General features: G+C 44.2%; 1 protein-coding gene across 1 annotated transcript in view; it reads left to right on the plus strand.

Annotated features, from left to right (window-relative positions):
- Positions 1–15,351, plus strand: part of LOC144680820 (scavenger receptor class A member 5-like) — a 132,727-nt gene extending 117,376 nt beyond the window's left edge. The window contains exon 9 of the mRNA XM_078542242.1: positions 11,360–15,351. Coding sequence (XP_078398368.1) covers positions 11,360–11,496 — 137 coding nt within the window. The 3' untranslated portion in view covers positions 11,497–15,351. The remainder of the gene's footprint in view (positions 1–11,359) is intronic.
- The last annotated feature ends 3,183 nt before the right edge of the window (positions 15,352–18,534 follow it).

Below are 18,534 nucleotides of genomic sequence, written 5' to 3' on the forward strand. Positions count from 1 at the left end.
TAGTGTGAGCTGTGGCTCAGTGGTTGTTCTCTTGCCTGAGTCAGAAGGCTGTGGATTCAAATCCAAGTGCTTACTTCTTTCTTTTGCAGGTCTGGAATAGATTGTGGATGTTGGTGCTCTCTCAAGTGATAAACATATTTACTGGCTGAAAATCGCTTCCATTTTGTTCATGCTTGCTTAACTAGGTAGGAAGGGGAGAAGAGTTCCATGTGATTATGTGAGGGAGATGGATATGGATGCCAGAATAAACTGAGGGCAGAAGTGGGCGGGAAAAAGAATGTTTTACCCACTGGCTGCAATGGCAGCTTTTCGTGCCATATCGTCCCATTCCCGGTGCATCCCGCCTCACTAATTATGCATTCACGGGAAACACACCGGATGGGCAGGCTGGGATTTGCCCACCATACTGTGACCTCAGAGTTTCCTCACTCCAGGCGCCATGTTTAAAGCGCATCAGAACGCATGTCTACTTCATGTCTTCAGACCAGGACTGCTCCAGGTGACAGTTGGGCCTGAAAGCAAAGAAAACAGCAGCCCCCAAATTTAGTGACACCTCTCTGTGGCACCTGCTGGATGCTGTGGAGACCTGCTGTGAAGTCCTCTATCCCAGCACTGGGCAAAGACCAGCAAGCAAGGTCACCAAACCAGCATAGGAGGCAGTGGCAGCGATGGTCAGCACCAACACCCCATGAAAGGGGACAGCCGAAAGAGGATGAATGATCTCTTCCGTTCAGCCAGGGTCAGTCACTCTTCTCATCACACTCAACTCACACACTCACAAACCCATCACATACACATGGATCTCACTCACTGCCAGTTCAAGGAACATCACCATTCACTCTCTCACACACACCTTCATTTGCCCTGCGGATCGTGTCCTCATCCCGTCCATGGCACCACTCACCATCCACACCTGCCAGGCATCCTTATCACCTGGCCTGGTAGGTGTCCTGCTTACACCCTCTCCATCTGTATGCAAGACAAGCTGGCAAACAACAAAAGGGAGAGGTTGCAGGCTGACGGAGGAATGCCAGACATCAAGATCCTCACAGGCTTTGAAAATAGAGTCATCCAGCTGTCCGGTGACGACTTGGACAGTTCCTGTGCTGATGGTGAGGTCGATGGTGCTCAACCAAGTGAGGATCCAACAGTGCAACATCCAACAGACAACCATGCTGTGAGCCAGTTCCCCCGTTCCACAGTCCCCTGCCATGTACTAATTATCTCTCCTTGCTTTCGCAGGCACACCTGGGAAGCAGCTGAGAGGCTCCACAACCCAGGTCCTCGGCTCAAGCCCGAAGTCACCCCGGAAGAATAATCTGATGACACCCTAATTGAAGACCCTTCACAGCGCTCACGCACACCCTCCAACAGGGCAGAGACAAACACCTCGATGGGACCTAGTTCTAGAGTAGCCTCAGGGTCACAATCTGGTTAGCACATCGAAATGTCTGATCCACAGCAGGTGGCAGCAGGGACTTCCCAGGTCTCCAGCATTCCAAGTGCTGCTGGAGGCCAGAAATCTACTGAGTCCACATCAGATGAGGCTCTGAACTCAGTAATACCTTAGTTGCTGGAGCTGCAAAGGCAAGCTCAGGAACATCAGGAAGGGGTGTCCGCTGCACTCCTCAGATTGCAAGGTACAATGGAGGATTCCGTCCGCCTTCAGTCTGAGGTGATAGCGCCGGCATGACAATGCACCGAGGTCAACTCTGGCAGGATGGCGGCCACCATGGAGATTTTGGTCCAGGACTTTGCTCCTGCACTGCTGCGCAGGCTCAACTCCATTGTTGATGCTGTATTTGGCCTCCATTAATATCAATGCAAGAGGGGTGTGGGGCAACTCAATCTCACTCCAGCTTTCCCTTCTCCTCAAGAAGTCAGCCAGGGGCCCTCAGACACCCATAGGGAGGAGGATCAGCAGATGCACCCCCTGGGGCCATCCACGCAGGTGACTGAGGGAGTGTCCAGCCCATCCAAATCTGCTCTTCCTTTGACCCCAGCAGCTCCAGCTCCACAAAATGAGGCGGATGCCACTGCCACACAGGAGGACCCTGAAAGCAGGCCAGGGCTCTCCAGGTCTCGGCCCTCCAGAGAACACCCGCCAAGGTCATTACAGACAGGACGTCGCAGTCAGAGGCTTCACCTCTGCTGTGGATGTCCGGGGAACACCAAAACTTAGCAGCAGGGTTAGGAAGGTTAAGAGAATGTAGTTTCACCATGTGGGTGCAGGCGTTAACCACTCGTACATAATGTGGACTATTGTAAATAAACTCCCAACAATGTCACCCTGTCAATGACTCCTTGTTATGATGAGTAGTGTTCATGTCAGTTTAAATTGAAAGCTTGGTTCCTGCACAAGATAAAGTCAGGTGTCCCAGTCCAGGGCCTCTTCCCTGTGCTTTGTGCAACCTTCCAGCACACTGATGATGCACCTTCACTGTCACTGGTCACATCAGTCATGCCTGCACCTTGACGGGGCTTATCTTTGCTGTCAGAATGTCCTGGGCCGGTGGCACAGAGTTCTGTCATTATCTCTGTGTGCTCCGAGCATCTTTGAGGTGCAGCTGGCCCCCATCTCATCGGCATCTGTGTCCGGTGACAGTGCAGTTCTGAAGGGTTCAGCTCACGAAGGATGCCATAGGATCAGGGTAAGTTAAAGTTTCCCCGCTGCATCTCCATGATATGACCCTGTTCAAAGAGCGCAAGCAAGTTGCCATCAGCCAGACAGGAGTCAGACATTCACATAAGCTATGTGACGATCTATGGAGTATACCCACTGCAAGTCACCATCATCCTCCCGGAATGTAGGGACTATGGTTATCCACTGCGTCTCCATGACAGGAGACTTATCACAGAGGGTATTTCTGCTGCCATCAGCCAGACTGGAGTCAAACATTCACAGATGCAATGTGAAGGTCTATGGAGTGTTCTCACTACATGTTGTCATCATCCTTCACGAGCACGCCTGCCTCGTCTGGACAACATGATGGCCTCATTGCCGTCATACTCGCCTTCGAGGATCTCATCACCCATCCCCATTAACGTCCTCCTTATTGGAGGAGACGTGCAGTTCCTCCATCTCTTGCAGTAGCAACACAAGTGGTATTCGCCACTAACAGGATGCTGCCGTCAAGCCAAAAAGACGTTCTGCCTATCACACAAATGAGTAATGCGGTATATGAATTTCAGTGCCAGTGTGATGTAGGCCATATGTCCCAAAGACCGGCAGATCGTATCAAACAGCATGTCCCAGCCGCTGTTCGCAACAAGCAAGGTACAGACTGTACCCAACCAGCCCGTGCTTGCAAAACTCAAAACACAGTGTCCAACATTAGATGTGATTCCGCGATTGGACTACATTTGTTAAATAATCTTCAGAATTAAGAATTACGCTGACAACCAATTTAAGACTGTCAGTCAGGCTCACAATGTGGCACATTTGCATTTACTGGAAGCTGCTTACATTAATACGCAGGACCCTGTTCTTTGCAGACAGAAAGAACACGTACACACATTATACCTGTTTCAACTAAACAAAACAAGTGACAGCTATTTGCTGATTCATTCCTCAGGGTAACGCTTTGACCAATCAGGGTCAATCTGTCTGGTTTAAATTTCAAATAATGCTTGGCAGTTAACTGTCAGTCACCAGCACTGATGCATTCTCCATGGCAATGACTCTACTTATCAAAGTCCACTTGCCAACCAATCAGCACTGTACACTCATACAGTATAAATTGCTGTCTTCCCCTTATATTGGTATTCTTGCAAAGTGTTCTGATGTGTGCAAGATGAAAAGCTTCGACATGTTTCTTTTTTCAGCAACATTCAAGGAGAATAGGAAGCTAGTTAAATGTGGAGGGGTAGCACTGTTAATCAAAGATGGCATTGGTGCAATAGTTAGAGTTGACCTTGTTTCAGGAAATCGGGATGTAGAATCAGTTTGGGTAGAGATGAGGAATAGTAGGGGAAAGAAGTCACTAGTGGGAGTAGTCTACAATAACCACAATGTAGGACCAAGTATACAAAAAGAAATGTTGGGTGCTTGTGATAAAGGGATGGCAATAATCACGGGTGATTTTAAACTACATATAAAGTGGAAAAAACAGATAGGCAATAGTAGTCTGGATGAGGAGTTCATAGAACGTTTTGAGATAGTTTCTTAGCAAAGAACGTTCTGGAACCATCCAGAGAGCAGGTTATACTAGATTTGCTTTGTGTAATGTGAGGATTAATTAATGACCTCAGAGTAAAGGCACCCCTAGGTAGCAGCAACCACAATATGATTGAATTTTACATCCAGTATGAAAGGGAGAAGAGTGTATAGAGGATACAAAAAACATTCCAGTAATAGCTGTAAATCAGGAGATGGAAGGGAGAGAGGAACTTGGTGAAATTATAATTACTAGGGAAGCAGTACTGAGCAAACTCATGGAGCTGCAGGCTGACAAGTCTCTGGGTCGAGATTGACTTCATCCTAGGGTCTTAAAAGAGGTGGCTAATGAGGTAGTAGATGCATTGGTGTTAATTTTTCAAAATTTACTTGATTCTGTAAAGGTTCCATCAGACTGGAAAGTAGCAAATATAACCCCTCTATTCAAAAAGGGAGGGAGGCAGAAAACAGGAATCTATAGGCCAGTTACTTTGACATCTGTCATGGGGAAGGAGTTAGAATTGATCATTAAGGAGGTTATAGATGGACACTTAGAAAAACTAAAGGTAATCAGGAAGAGTCAGCATAGCTTTATGGAAGGGAAATCATGTTTAACAAATTTATTGGAGTTCTTTGAAGGAGTAACATGCACTGTGGATAAAGGGGAACCTGTAGCCCTGCTGTATTTGGATTTCCAGAAGGCATTTTATAAGGTGCCACATCAAAGGTTATTACGGAAAATAAAATCTCATGGTGTAGGGGGTAACATATTAGCCTGGATAGAAGACTGGCTGGCTGGCAGAAAACAGAGAATATGCATAAATGGGTCTTTTTCTGATTGGCAGGATGTGATGACTGGGGTCCCGTAAGGGTCTGTGCTGAGACCTCAACTTTTTGCAATTTATATCAATGACTTAGATAAGGGGAGCAAAGGCACGGTAGCTAAATTTTCAGATGACACAAAGATAGGTAGGAAGGTATGTTGTGAAGAGGACATAAGGACGTTGCAGACAGATATTGATATTTGCGTTAGTGGGCAAAAATCTGGCAGATGGAGTATAATGTGGGAAAATGTAAAGTTATTCACTTTGGCAGGAAGAATAAAAAAGCAGTATAATTTAAATGGAGAACAACTGCAGAATTCCGAGGTGCAGATGGTATCTAAATGCTCTAACACGAGTCACAAAAAGTTAGAATGCAGGTACAACAAGTAAATAAGAAGGCTAATAGAATGCTATCCTTCATTACAAGAGGAATTGAATATAAAAGTTAGAATGTTATGCTTCAGTTATACAGGGCATTGGTGAGACCATATGTTGAATACTATGGGCAGTTTTGGTCTCCTCATGTGAGGAAGGATGTAAATGCGTTGGAGACAGTTCTGAGGAGATTTACTAGATTGATACCTGGAATGAGCGGGTTGTCTTATGAAGAAAACTGGGCTTGTTTCCACTGGAGTTTAGAAGAGTGAGGGGTGACTTGATTGAAGTATATAAGATCCTGAATGGTCTTGACAAGGTGGACGTGAAAAGGATGTTTCCTCTTACGGGTGAGTCCCGAACTAGGGGGCACTGTTTTAGTTGCCCTTTTAGGACAGAGATGAGGAGAATTTTTTTTCTCTCAGAGGGTTGTGCAACTTTGGTACTCTGTGCCTCAAAAGGTGGCGGGGGCAGGGTCATTGAATTTTTTTAAGGCGGAGGTAGATCGATTCTTGTTAGGCAAGGGAATTAAAGATTATAGGGGCTGGATGGGAATATGGAATTTGAAACACAAACAGATCAGCCACGATCTTATTGAATGGCGGAGCATGCTTGAGGGCTGAATGGCCTATTTCTGCTCCTATTTCGTATGTCTGTATATTGGTATGTCCTTATTGCAGGAATTCTGCAGGACAGGTTTCCCTGATTGCAGGCTATAATGGCACTGGCTGTCTCAGGGTAAATCAATGCTGAGGTGTGGGGATCTCAAGCAGGAGTTAGGCCATGTATCTGCATTTGGAAAAGGTCTAACAAATGTTTCAAGCATGGGTAAAAGATGCCTCTTGTTTGTCCCTACCCAATATGGAAGGCATCGCACTTCCAGCCTGCCATTTGGGAGCCCATGTTCTCACATAATACCCATGTTCCAAATTCCACGCAACCTAATTTCCAAGTCGGTCTCTGTGAAAAGTGTTCAGTTGGATAGGCTACAGCATCTATGTGAACTGGGTCAGAGAGCGAACAGTACCTTTTCAAAACGGGCAGCAGGGAGGCTGGATATGGGAGAGTAACTGTTAGGTAGTTTTGAATAATTGACAGTCTCCTAAAAATCCAAATGCCATTTTATTTTTCCTTTATTGGGTTAAAGGGCAGAATGTTTCCTTTGACGGGCGGGCACGAGCCCAACCCGAACAGGAATAAAATAGTGCATGATGACGTGAGGCGAGTGTCCCAACGTTATCGGGCACTCGCACGATATTTCGGTCAGCGGGCACACGCAGGAGTCGGCAGCGCACCCACCAACAATTAAGAGGGTTGTTAAGCCCATTAATTAATTAATTAAATTGAATTTTTCCCTGTCTGTCCAACCTTACGGTTGGTGGGTGGGCAAATAGGTCACGCGGCCTTTGCATTTTTTGCGAAAACCCATCCACAGGCAGGATGAGGTTTCGACCAGTCATTTAAAAAAAAAACTTTTTAAAACTCATTGTTAATATGTCCCTGCTCATGTGACGGATATGTTTTCCTTATTTTTCAATTCTTTATTTTTAATGTTAAAAATCTTCAGCACCCTGAGGTAGCTCAGTGCCTTCAGGGAGCTTTCTCTGAGCACACCTGCATGCATGTGCTGACTTCAATGCTCGCCCTCCTCCACCCCCCCACCCAGACAGTGTTGAGTGTTTCAGTGCGCAATTCACATTGGCTGGCAGTTAATTGGCCAGCCAGTGTGAAATCGCAGTCAGGGCCCAATCTTGGGTGGCAGTCAGTTTCACAGCCGCTCCCAGGCCCGCCTGACGAGGTAAAAATCCTGCCCAAAGTCTCTTAATTATGACTGCAATAGAGGAAATGCAGTTAGGAATTTTACAATACAGCAGGACTGCTTTCTAGATGAGCATGTTTCTAGTCCAATAGGAAAGAAGTGATATAGTTCTGGCAAATGAATTGAGGGAAATAACTGATGTAGAAAAACAAGTGTTAAATAGCGACCAGAACGTAGGCCAGAATCTTCAGGTCGGCGAGCGGGGGTAGGCCCCGCTCTCCAACACGTAAAATGATGCTGGTGATGTCAGGCATGTTTCCCGACGTCACCACGCATCATTCAGATCTTCAGTCCTTTGTGCTTCAGCGAGATTTCTGCGCTCTTTTGCGCACTTGTGCGAAAGAGTGCAGGCCTGACTCAGGCAATTCCCCCCCCCACCTCACCCGCACAGGGAGCGCTCAGCCCGCCCATGTAAAATGGCGGCACGGACCCGATCGGGGACACCCTTGCTCACTCCCGCCCACCCCCGACGGAGGGAAAATTCAGCCCCATGAGTACTCTTGCACCTCCTGGCTCTACATTGAGGTTAGTATTGTCACCAAATTTACCTTTTTGGTGGCAACCTGCAGCAGTGCCACGGCCTGGATTTTCACTGAGTCAGGATGATTGGGGAGCCCTTTAAAAATGGTGGCCGGGTCCTGGTTCCAGGATTCCTGACCCCATTCCCAGGTTGTCTGATTTTCGGAAGTGCCTTTAAAGGGTGCAGCCTGGTTTCTGTCAAAAGCCTGCATCCTGCAACCCCAACCTGGCTGGCTCCATTGAGTAGATACAATCTCCTACTCCTCACAATTTTCATTGAGTCGAGCCAGCTTTTTAAAGAGTCGTGGTTCACGACCCCTCAGAGGAGTCGTGAACCCTTGTCTGCTTGAGGGGACCTTTTAAAAGATGAGTTCTAAAGGTCCCTCTCATTTCCCCTATGCCAAGTTATGCCCCCCACCCAGCCCCCATGGCATCTCATGCCCCCTATGCCAAACTCTATTCTTCCACCAGCCTCCCCTATGGCTCCTCATGCACCATATGCCAAGCTATGGCACTTACATGCCCATTGATCCACTATACACTGTATAGAACCAAATGGCAGAGCAGGGTGAGGGGTTTTAGGAGTGAGGGTTGGAGTGCTTTTGTGTTTTTATTTTAGCTGGAACAAAGTACCACAGCAGCGAGGTGGGCCTTTTAAACAGCCTGCCTCGGGCCCTGTCAGCGCCTGTGGCTGCCTCCAAACTTTTTCCCGGGTCAGCAGGCCCAACTCCAGCCTGCACCCGCTCCCTGGCAATGAAGATCCCGCCTTTGTGGCACTTTCTCCCGAGGCAGGCGGACTGAGCTGGGAATTTTCCCAACTCCCATCAGCTGCCTTGAAGATGAAAATTCAGGTTGTCAGGTCTAATTCTAATTCTGATTTTCCTAAACACAGCCTTTATGGCAACCAATTTTTGCACTTGGGACTTCAAATAGGCATAAGTCAATGTGCAAACACTTTCAGGCATGATCCTTTAACACCCACTTTTATGGTTATACCAATATGGCAGCAGCACATTTATCAACTCTAAATAAGTGCATGTTTTCTGCCCGCCATGTTGGCCAGCATGTTTCCCATCCCTGATTCCCAGAAAGAAAAAATAATAAAAACTGGGAAATAAGAATACTGATGTGAAATAGTCTTGTAAACATTAAAATGGAGTACCAGTAAAAACTGGGAAATAAGACTACTGGTCCGAACTGTCTTTTCCTTCTGGGCTGCCCTTGAACTGAGTGGCTTGTTAGGCCATTTCAGAGGGTAGATAGGAGCCAACCACATTTCTGTGGTTCTGGACTCACATGTAGGCCAGACCATGTAAAAATAGCAGATTTCCTTCCTAAAGAGCACCAGTGAACCAGATGGGTTTTTATGACAAACAATGATAATTTCACACATTATTACTGAGACTAGCTTTATATTCCAGATTTATTAACTGAATTCAAATTTCACCAGCTGCCATGGTGGGATTTGAACCCATGTGCCCAGAGCATTAGCCTGGGCCTTTGGATAACTAGCTCAGTGACATTACCACTACACCACCATCTCCTCATAATGCTGCCCATTTAATGCCTGAAAAACAGGTGCAGCACTGCCAGATTTCTAGGCCATCCTTTTCCAGCCATTCTACATGTGTCTGTAAATATGCTAGTGTCTTAAATTTGGCAGACAAAGTTATGTATACTGTTCCCAGAAATTATCAACACTTTGAATCAGGGACAATAGCAATCAATGTTGTGCGAAGTTCAGAAAATAACAGACTTGAACACAAGCATTAAATTTAAGACAAATTTGGAAAATGCGGGCCAGGGTTTAGGGTTTTGGGTGGGCCCCAACATCAGAGTCAAATGGGGGTCAAAATCCAGCATGGTGTAGGGAGCATGTGGTTTTCTCTGAGTTGGCCAATTATAGTCCAGAGGACGAGCTTGTGTTCCAGTTACAGAAGAGTCAATAGGAGACCCTCCAGCTGGGAAGAAGCAGCTGCTGCCTTTTCATGGAAGAAAGAGGTTATCTCCATCTCCATCTCGAACTTATTAAATTGTGAAAATAAAAAATTCCCTCAGCATCTGGGCCACCGTTTTGAGGAAAGCAGGCGATTGTGGGGGGGGTGGCGAAAATCCTGCCCATGGTTTCAGCTGCATTCTGAATTGTGTTAATTTTTGTTGACAGCTAATTATTCAAATATTGAAAGAAAGAACTGGACTTACATGATATTTATGACATTGAAAAATATTATGAATTACTTTGTTTGAAGTTTAGTTATCATTGTTATGTAACAACGCAGTAGCCAACTCATGCATAGCAAGATCCCAATGAGCTTGGTGGCATTTAAAGGCGTGTTGAACTTGCAGTGACAAAGAAAGATTGCAACATAACTTTATGGAGGTACACTCTGTGTCCCTATGGCTGGGAGTATATTTTTTTTTAAAATATACATCAGTTACAGCAACTGTGAAGTATATGTGCTGATCAAAATTCAGGTAATAAATGTCTTATGATCCTTGTGAATGAACCGTAAACCAAAATAACTGGATTCACAGAATTACTCCCAAATGAAGCAATTAACAAAAATATTTCACTTTTTGTAACTCTTACTTTAATATGAATCAGAATCAAAATAAATTAAACATGAATTAACAGGCAAATGATACATCAAATGAAAAGGTAAATATCACTTTAAATTGTCGATATAACAACGATACGTCTTATACAACCAAAAGTACCTGTATCACTCCCTGCAGACATGTGGCACTATGTTCAGTTCCAAAGTTCTCAAACTCAACCTCTAGTATGGAGAGTCACTCGACCTCTAGTACGCAGAATCTCTCACTTTCCCACTCAATTGATTTGGCCCTCAAGTTGCATTCACCAGCAGCCATATTCCATTCAAGGTCCCCGGAGACAGTCATCACCTAAACGGTACACACACAAACATACACACACAAGAAAATTACAATATATTCCTTTACAAATGATGTAAACTCTTAAAAGTCCTTTTCAAACATTCTTTAAAACAATTACAGATTCCACCGACATTTTAAAGAAATTACAAATTTTCTTTGCAGTGATAATTCAGGGTCAAAAGTCATCACAAATGAATTAACCAAAATTACTCCCAATCAAGTCCTTTTAGAATTAAAAATTAGCTCAACATTCATATGCAGTTAACTCACCATGTAGTTCCTTCTCAATCATTTTACCACAGAAAAATACACAAGAATGATCACAATGGAATTCTGAAACCAAAACTTGTCCCAAAGCTGAAATCTTGGAAAATGTACAAATGTTTTGAATTCCTAAAAAGGCTGAAAGAGGCAAATTTTGGACAATTTTGGATGAATTTATTTCTGTGTTGATCATATGCAGGACAAATATGCTAGTGTCTTAAATCTGACATACAAGTTATATTTACTGTTCCCAGAAACTATCAGCACTTTAAATCAGGAGCAATAACATTAAATATTGTGGGAATATCAGCAAGTAACAGACTTGAACACAGGCATTAAATTTAAGACAAATTTGGAAAATATAGTTTTATCGTCAAAGTATTTCACCCCAAAGTATTGATTTATTTTGATTTACTTTTAGGTCTGCCAGGAGAATTTTTATTTCAAGTATTTTTTAAAGAAAGCCCACTTGCCCACTAAAAGGAATGGATTGATTATTTGCAGGTACTGGCCGTATCTGGATGGATGATGTTGCCTGTACAGGAGCAGAGGACACAATTCTTCAATGCAAATTCTCAGGATGGGGAAAGACTAACTGTGGGCATGCAGAGGATGCAGGGGTTATCTGCAAGACTGACTGATTCAGAAAGGCAACCATTAATCATTTAAAGGGCATCGTTCATTCTGAATGGTATTTGTTTCTGCTTTGATTTCTCTTCTACTGTTAAAAACCTTATTAAAAGCAAACCTATTCTCTACTTTCCATAATTTTATCACTTTTATGCCACGACAACTGTGGAAAGCAATTATATTCAAGAAGTATTATGTGTGAAAAATTCAAGACCATTATTATAAATATAGTTACATAATTTGATAACCACCATTTTATGCACTGAAGAATATGGGCCCTGATTTTATTGTGCATGTTACTGGCATGATGTTGAAAAGCAGCAATAGCAGAAAATGCTACTACTGTCATTTGTTCCTCCTATTGTATTGGTGTTGCATTACAATGTGTATGCTGGGACGATCTGTGGTAGATTGGTACTCCAAGTGTCCAAACAAAATCTGATTAATTTGTTGTACCAAAATTTATTTTTCCAAGCCATTTCTTCAAATAGTCCGTTCATTAACAGGTTTGATGTATTGATTATTATCTTATCCAGAGCACAATGGCACAATTTTGTTTAAGGATTAACCACATTTAGCTGTGCAGTGCTTCAATATCCTGATCCTCGAACATAACTTTTAGAAATGGAATGAAGCGAATTTTGCCCGTGGCTTCCCACATGGCCAGTTCCTAATCTTAGCATGTTAGAATATAAGAATAGGGAATAGGCCATTCAGCCCCTCAAGCCTGTTCCACTATTCGATTAGATCATAGCTGATCTGCACCTCAATCACGATTACCTGCCTTTACTCCATGGGCTGGATTTTACGGGGCGTCGTTGTCACCACCCAACCAGCTAGAAGTGAAGAATGAATGTTAATGGAATGGATGTGGGACCCGTGAGGGACGTATATCCCGTCTCATAGAGCTGCCAGCCAATCAGAGGCCAGCAACTCTCCAGTCCTGGGAGCAATGGCCGCTGCCTGTACTGTACTTGGGTGATGATGGGGCATCCAGCACTGGATCACTGGCACTAGTGAGGGTTTTGGGGTTTGAGATGCCATGGAGGAATGGGAACCTAGGGTTGGGGGCGGAGGGTTGGGTTACACCTTGGGGGCCCTTCAATGGGCCCAGTTAGGACCCACCCACTGCCTGTCACCAATCCATGCAGGGAAACCTGCGGGGTTGGGCACCTGGCATGGGCCTCTCCCATTGCCAGTTAAATCTTGTTGCAGCGGCAGAATGGAGCCCTTAAGTGGGAATTCTTTGCCAACTTAAAGTCTTCAATTGGCCCACTGGTGGCTGGCTGCCTGATGCCACCAGTCCACTGGTAAAATTGTGGTGGTGGCAGGGACAGATGAGTAGGCAGTGGGAAGGCTGCCTGCTGGATTTCATGTTCTGCAGGGAGTGTAAAATGCAGTCCCATATTTCTTGTAATCTAAGAGAAATTTATTAATCAGAATATGTGAATATTATATACCCTGTAAGATGGTAGCATAGTGGTTATGTTTTTGGATTAATAAGCAAGAGGCCATTTAGTCCATGAACTAATGATCTGGAGACATTAGTTCAAATCTCATCATGGGAACTGGGGAATTTAAATTCAATGAATTAAATAAATCTAGAATTAGACTTGTATTGGTAATGGTGACTATGTAACTGCTGGATTGTTTTTCTAATTCTTTCATGGGATGTGAGTGTCACTGGTTAGCCCAGCATTTATTGCCCATCCCTAATTGCCCTTGAGAAGGTGATGGTGAGCCACCTTCTTGAACCACTACAGTCCATGTGGTGTAGGTACACTCACATTGCTGTTAGGAAAAGAGTTCCAGGATTTTGACCCAGTGACAGTGAAAGTGATATCATTCCAAAACAGGATGGTGTGTGGCTTGAGGCAGAACTTGCAGGTAGTGGCGTTCCCATGCATCTGCTGCCCTTGTCCTTCTAGGTGGTAGAGGTGGCGGGTTGGAACATGCTGTTGAAGGAGCTTGGTGAGTTGCTGCAGTGAATTTTGTGGACTGCTGTTGAAGACCAATCTGGTTCACTAATGCCCTTTAGGTTGGGAAATCAGCTGCCCTTACCTGGTCTAGCCTCTATATAACTCCAGCCCCACAACAATGTGGCTGACTCTTAACTGCCCTCTGAAATGGCCTAGTAAATCACTCATCTATCAAGAGATTGGCTCACCATCCTTTTCTAGAGCATAATTATGGATGGGTAATATTGACCCTGCCAGTGATAACTGTATCCTGTGAATGAATAAAAAATATCTCTACTGTCTCCCAGCCTCCAACCAATTTATCTAGCATAACTGAATACAATTCTGTGCAATTTCATTTTTGTTGATCATAGGCCTGATTTTGCAGTGCCAGTAGTGGCGATGCAACTTCCAAAGTAACCATATACATACATACAAATTAGAAGCAGGAGTAAGCTATTCGGCCTCTTGAGCCTGTTCTGTCAATTGATGAAATCATGGCCGATCTGTTTGTGGCCTCAACACCACTTTCCTACCTACCCCGATATCATTTGATTCCCTTGTTCATCAATAATCTATTTATCTCTGCCTTAAAAATATTCAATGATCCTGCTTCCGCCACCCTGTCTAGGGAAGAGATTCAAAAGACACACGGCCCTCTGAGAGAAAAAATTTCTCCTCATCTCTAGGCATGCACCAACCAATGCTGCTCATGAGAGTTCATTGCTCCAAAAGTCAAGTAAGGAAACAGCCATCCAACACCATAAGCATTCACTCCCTCCACCACCGACACACAGTGGCAGCAACATGCACCATACACAAGATGCACCACAGCAACTCACAAAGGCTTCTTCAGTAGCATCTTTCAAACCTGTGACCTCTGCCACCTAGAAGTATAAGGGCAGCAGACGGATGGGAACACCATCACCTAGAAGTTCCCCTCCAAGCCATCACCATCCTGACTTAGAACTATATGTCACTGTTTCTTCACTGTCGCTGAGTCAAAATTCTGCCACCTGTTTCCTATTTACAATAGCACTGAGATCAATTAAAGTCCTTTATGATCCAACAGAATAACTGTGCTGTAAATGCCAGGCTATCCATGCGCAATGCCGGGGGAAACCCACCTGACAGCGGCAGTACCTCGACTTCAGCAGCCATCAAAGAAGAGGCCAAGTGCTATCTACACTTATCTATAGACACATGTACTTACAGGTCTCTTTTCCTTCATTTTTGACTGTCACTTCTTAATTCCATGCCCTCTCCGCAATGGGAAAGATATCTGATCAGTTGTGATGCCTTTTAATATAATCCAGAAGCTAATTTTCTCTCCCTGCTTTATTTCCTCCAATTTAATTGCCTCCAACCCTCTAACTTTGACTTGCAGACGTTCTTTGTCACCTACAAGTGTGAATTTATATGCAAATAAGGTTAGGTACAAAAATTGCACTTGTGATTCTGGTGGGTCTTAAATCAATACAAACTAGAATGGAACCGTTTTACACATAAAGGTAAAACCTTCTCCATTTGGCAGGTATGGTGTGGATTTACTATAAATCTTTTACAATAGCACTGAGATCAATTCGATAATAATAATGATGAAAATGCCAGTCTATTGACTTTTAGAACTTGGGAGCGTTTTACAGAAGATTAGCAGGGCCTTCTTATGACACAAATTAATAGTTTGTATGAAAGTCACACCTGTTTAATTGTGAAGATTTTGATCAATTTCCATTTCTGATGCCTTTTTCATACTTTGAACAGTTCTTGTGTCTGGACAACTCTAACAACTAAGTACTCTGCTGTCCCTGTGTATCACTGTCTGTAACTGTTTCCAACCACAATGCACAGGTTAAGCATTCGCTTGAAAATTTACCTCAGGTTATGCAAAATAAAATTTGATAATCATTTTGATAGTCCTTTATTTCTTTCACTGTAAGAACAAGATAATTGCAGGAAGCAGCAGGGTAAATACAAAATAACCAATTAAATTTTAAAAAGCACAAACACTTGCTTTAGGCCAGTTTCCGGGCCTGAAATGAGCATCACATATGGAGCGTGTGCCCCAAGTGGGAGGCCAAAGGCTGGACTGAAATTTGGCCTCGGGCCTCAATAACATTACTTTGATGAGCTGTCTGTGTCTGCTGTGTCTCAACAGCTAGTTAGCTCATTTATAAAGATAAAATTATCAAAATAGAAGGTAAATTGAGTGGATATGTGACCTGGACTCTCCAATATCATGACTGACTTGAGATTAAAGCCTATATGCTCATGACCCAAGTTACAATATACAATGCTCTGCAGCTGCTCTAAGCAGCTTTTGATGCTGATTGAGAGTTCAGTGAACCTCTGTAAGCTCTGTCAAACTTTACATCATTTTTTTGACTTGATTTTCTCCCCAAGTTTTCCAGGACTGACTACAAAGCCACTTGATAGTCAATACCACATTGTAGACACAGTGGGAGCTCGTTGAAATGCTTTCCATGTGTCTTAAATTTGCTGATCACTGATGATTCAAACACAGCTAAAAAGTCAGGTATCATTTCCCCTACAGAGAGCTACAATCTCAGCACAATACTGATCTCAGGGGAGTGAAGAGGGAGGTATTTCTTCCCAGTCTCTAATCTGACAAAACTATGCAGCTGATCCTGGTACTGTAAAAATGTTACTATTTCTTTATTATTCTAATGTTGAAGATGGGCTTGCTTGTTCATATCATCTGGTCTTCTTGTGTGATGCCTCATAACACACAATGTCTTCTCCAATTCACTTCTGATCAGTTAATGTGTTATATTTTTATGCAGAGTGTTAATGAGGTGATGACCCTGTTCCATATGTAGATGTAAGTACTTCATTTTTAGTGCTGGTGTCCGCCACAACAATCCTGTGGTTTGTGTGGGTTGGGGAAGGCATTAAACTAAAGAAAAAAATCATATTTATACAGTGCCTGGTTTTCATGACATCAGAATGCCGCAAAGGGTTTCACAGCCAGTGGAGCAGTTTTGAAATGTAGTCACTGTTTTAATGTAGGGAAATGCAGCAGGAAATTTGAATACAACATGCTGAATGGGACAGATGGGCCCTATTTAGAAAGTCTATTCAGTTAGTCAATTGAGGAGAGCAATTCAAGGAGGCTGGTGTAATCGACCCATCTCAAGTGCTGTAGAGAGGTCAGGAAGGAAAAGGAGGGCGAGCAACCACAATCAATGTCACAAGGAATGCATTCATGATTTCTTAGTGCTATGGAAGATGGGTAAACCTGATTGGTGAGATTCATTAATGCAGTAGCAGGGAGGATGAGCATTGATTTGGGGGGCGACAGGACATTCAAGGGCCAGGATTTTCCGGCCCCGTCACGGGTGGGACCCGCCGCGGGTGAGGTGGTGCCCCAGCCAGAAGTCCATTGACCTGCAGCGGGACCGGAAGATCACGGCGGCGGGCGGATGTGGAAAATCCCACCGAATGACTTTGAGAAGAAAGGGAAGTTGGAGATGGGGCAGTAACTTGCAAGGACAGAGGTGCTGAGGATGGACTTTCGAGTAAGGGCTTGATGAGAGGTTTTGAAAGTGAGGGGAATAGAACCTGAGAAAAGAGACCATTTAAAATATCAGCCAGTACAATAATAGATTAACTGGCTATGCATTTGAAAGTTGTATGCTAACCGGCTGCTGTGTTTGCCAACACGGTAACAATAACCATGGGGTGAATTTTACATTTGGAAATTGATACTTCTGCCCACCACCCCATTGCTGCACCCCCCTCGCTTATGTAAAATCCAGTGTGATGATGCTAACCCAACATCATCACACCGGTCTCTGATAATAAGGAAATTGGGCGGCACCAAAATCGGCAGCCTACCTATTATTTATATAAAACTAGTTAGCAAACTATTAGCTTGTAACAAGCCAATAGACTAAGATTTTACATTGCCCACGCCATTCCTCGGTGGGTGCATGAGGAAAACATTCGGAGGGAGTTATGCCAGGTATGAGGAGGCATTGCAAAGGCGGATGAAAAGGCTGCAAGTGGGACCATGGCTGACTTCTGCAGAAGAGTCTGTTGGAGAAGGTGGGAGAGTTTGCTTATGCTGCAAATTACATTAATAATCATTTTGAGCCTTCACTGGGAGATATTGTCAGGGAAAGGCACCTAGAAAGTGAAGTAAAGTGAATTTTCTGCATTCCAGTATTGGACCCTGAGATCAGTGTCCCTGATGGGCATTGTCCAGAATGGAAGCTCCATCCTTAGGGTAAAGGAGAGGAGGAGATGGACAAGGAGAAGGGAAGATGGCCCAAGGACAGGTGCACTCTGTAGTCCAGGAAGTTGTGGAACCTGCTGCTGAGCAAGGGCCTGTAGAGAAGATAACAGCATAAGGCAGGCAGGGTTAGGCGAAAGCACTATCCTGCCAACAGAGTAAACCAGCAAAACTGACCTATCTCCCAATATCAGGGTGTCAGCGCCACAGAAGACTGCGTCTCTCCAGGTAGACAGTCACATCACTGTGTGATATGTTGGCTGGGGAGATTGCCTCATTATGTTGGTGGACACCCTGTGCCTGTGGAGTTGAAGGTCACCTTGTCCCTGAATTTTTTGCCTCCTTCCAGGCATCATCTGGAGAACTTTGTGGGATTTTGCAGCCATTGGCCCATAATTACATAAAGGTTTTTATAGATGCAATATTCAGGCATAACCATGAGCTCATTTCATTTAGCGATGACAATGCCAGTCAGGCAGACAGAGCCAGAGGCTTTGCTAGCATTGCAGGATTTCCAAAAGTGCAAGGGGTAATAGATTGCTGACATGCGGCAGTTAAAGCACCATTGTCTCAACCAGGGGCATTCGTTAATAGAAAAGGCTTCCATTCCATCAATGTGCAGCTTGAATGTGACCACAGGCAAAGGGTAATGCAGGTGTGTCCACACTATCCTGGCAGCAGTCATGATGTGTACATGCCTAGACACTCCCAGGTGCCAGGGGTGTTCTGTGAATTGGAACCCCTGGATGGTTGGCTTGACAAAGGATACCCCTTGAACAGATGCCTCATAATCCAGTCCAAAATCTGCGCACTGAGCTGGAGAGGAGGTACAAGAG

This window comes from Cetorhinus maximus, chromosome 5 (assembly GCF_964194155.1).
Source record: "Cetorhinus maximus chromosome 5, sCetMax3.hap1.1, whole genome shotgun sequence".
Taxonomy (NCBI): domain Eukaryota; kingdom Metazoa; phylum Chordata; class Chondrichthyes; order Lamniformes; family Cetorhinidae; genus Cetorhinus; species Cetorhinus maximus.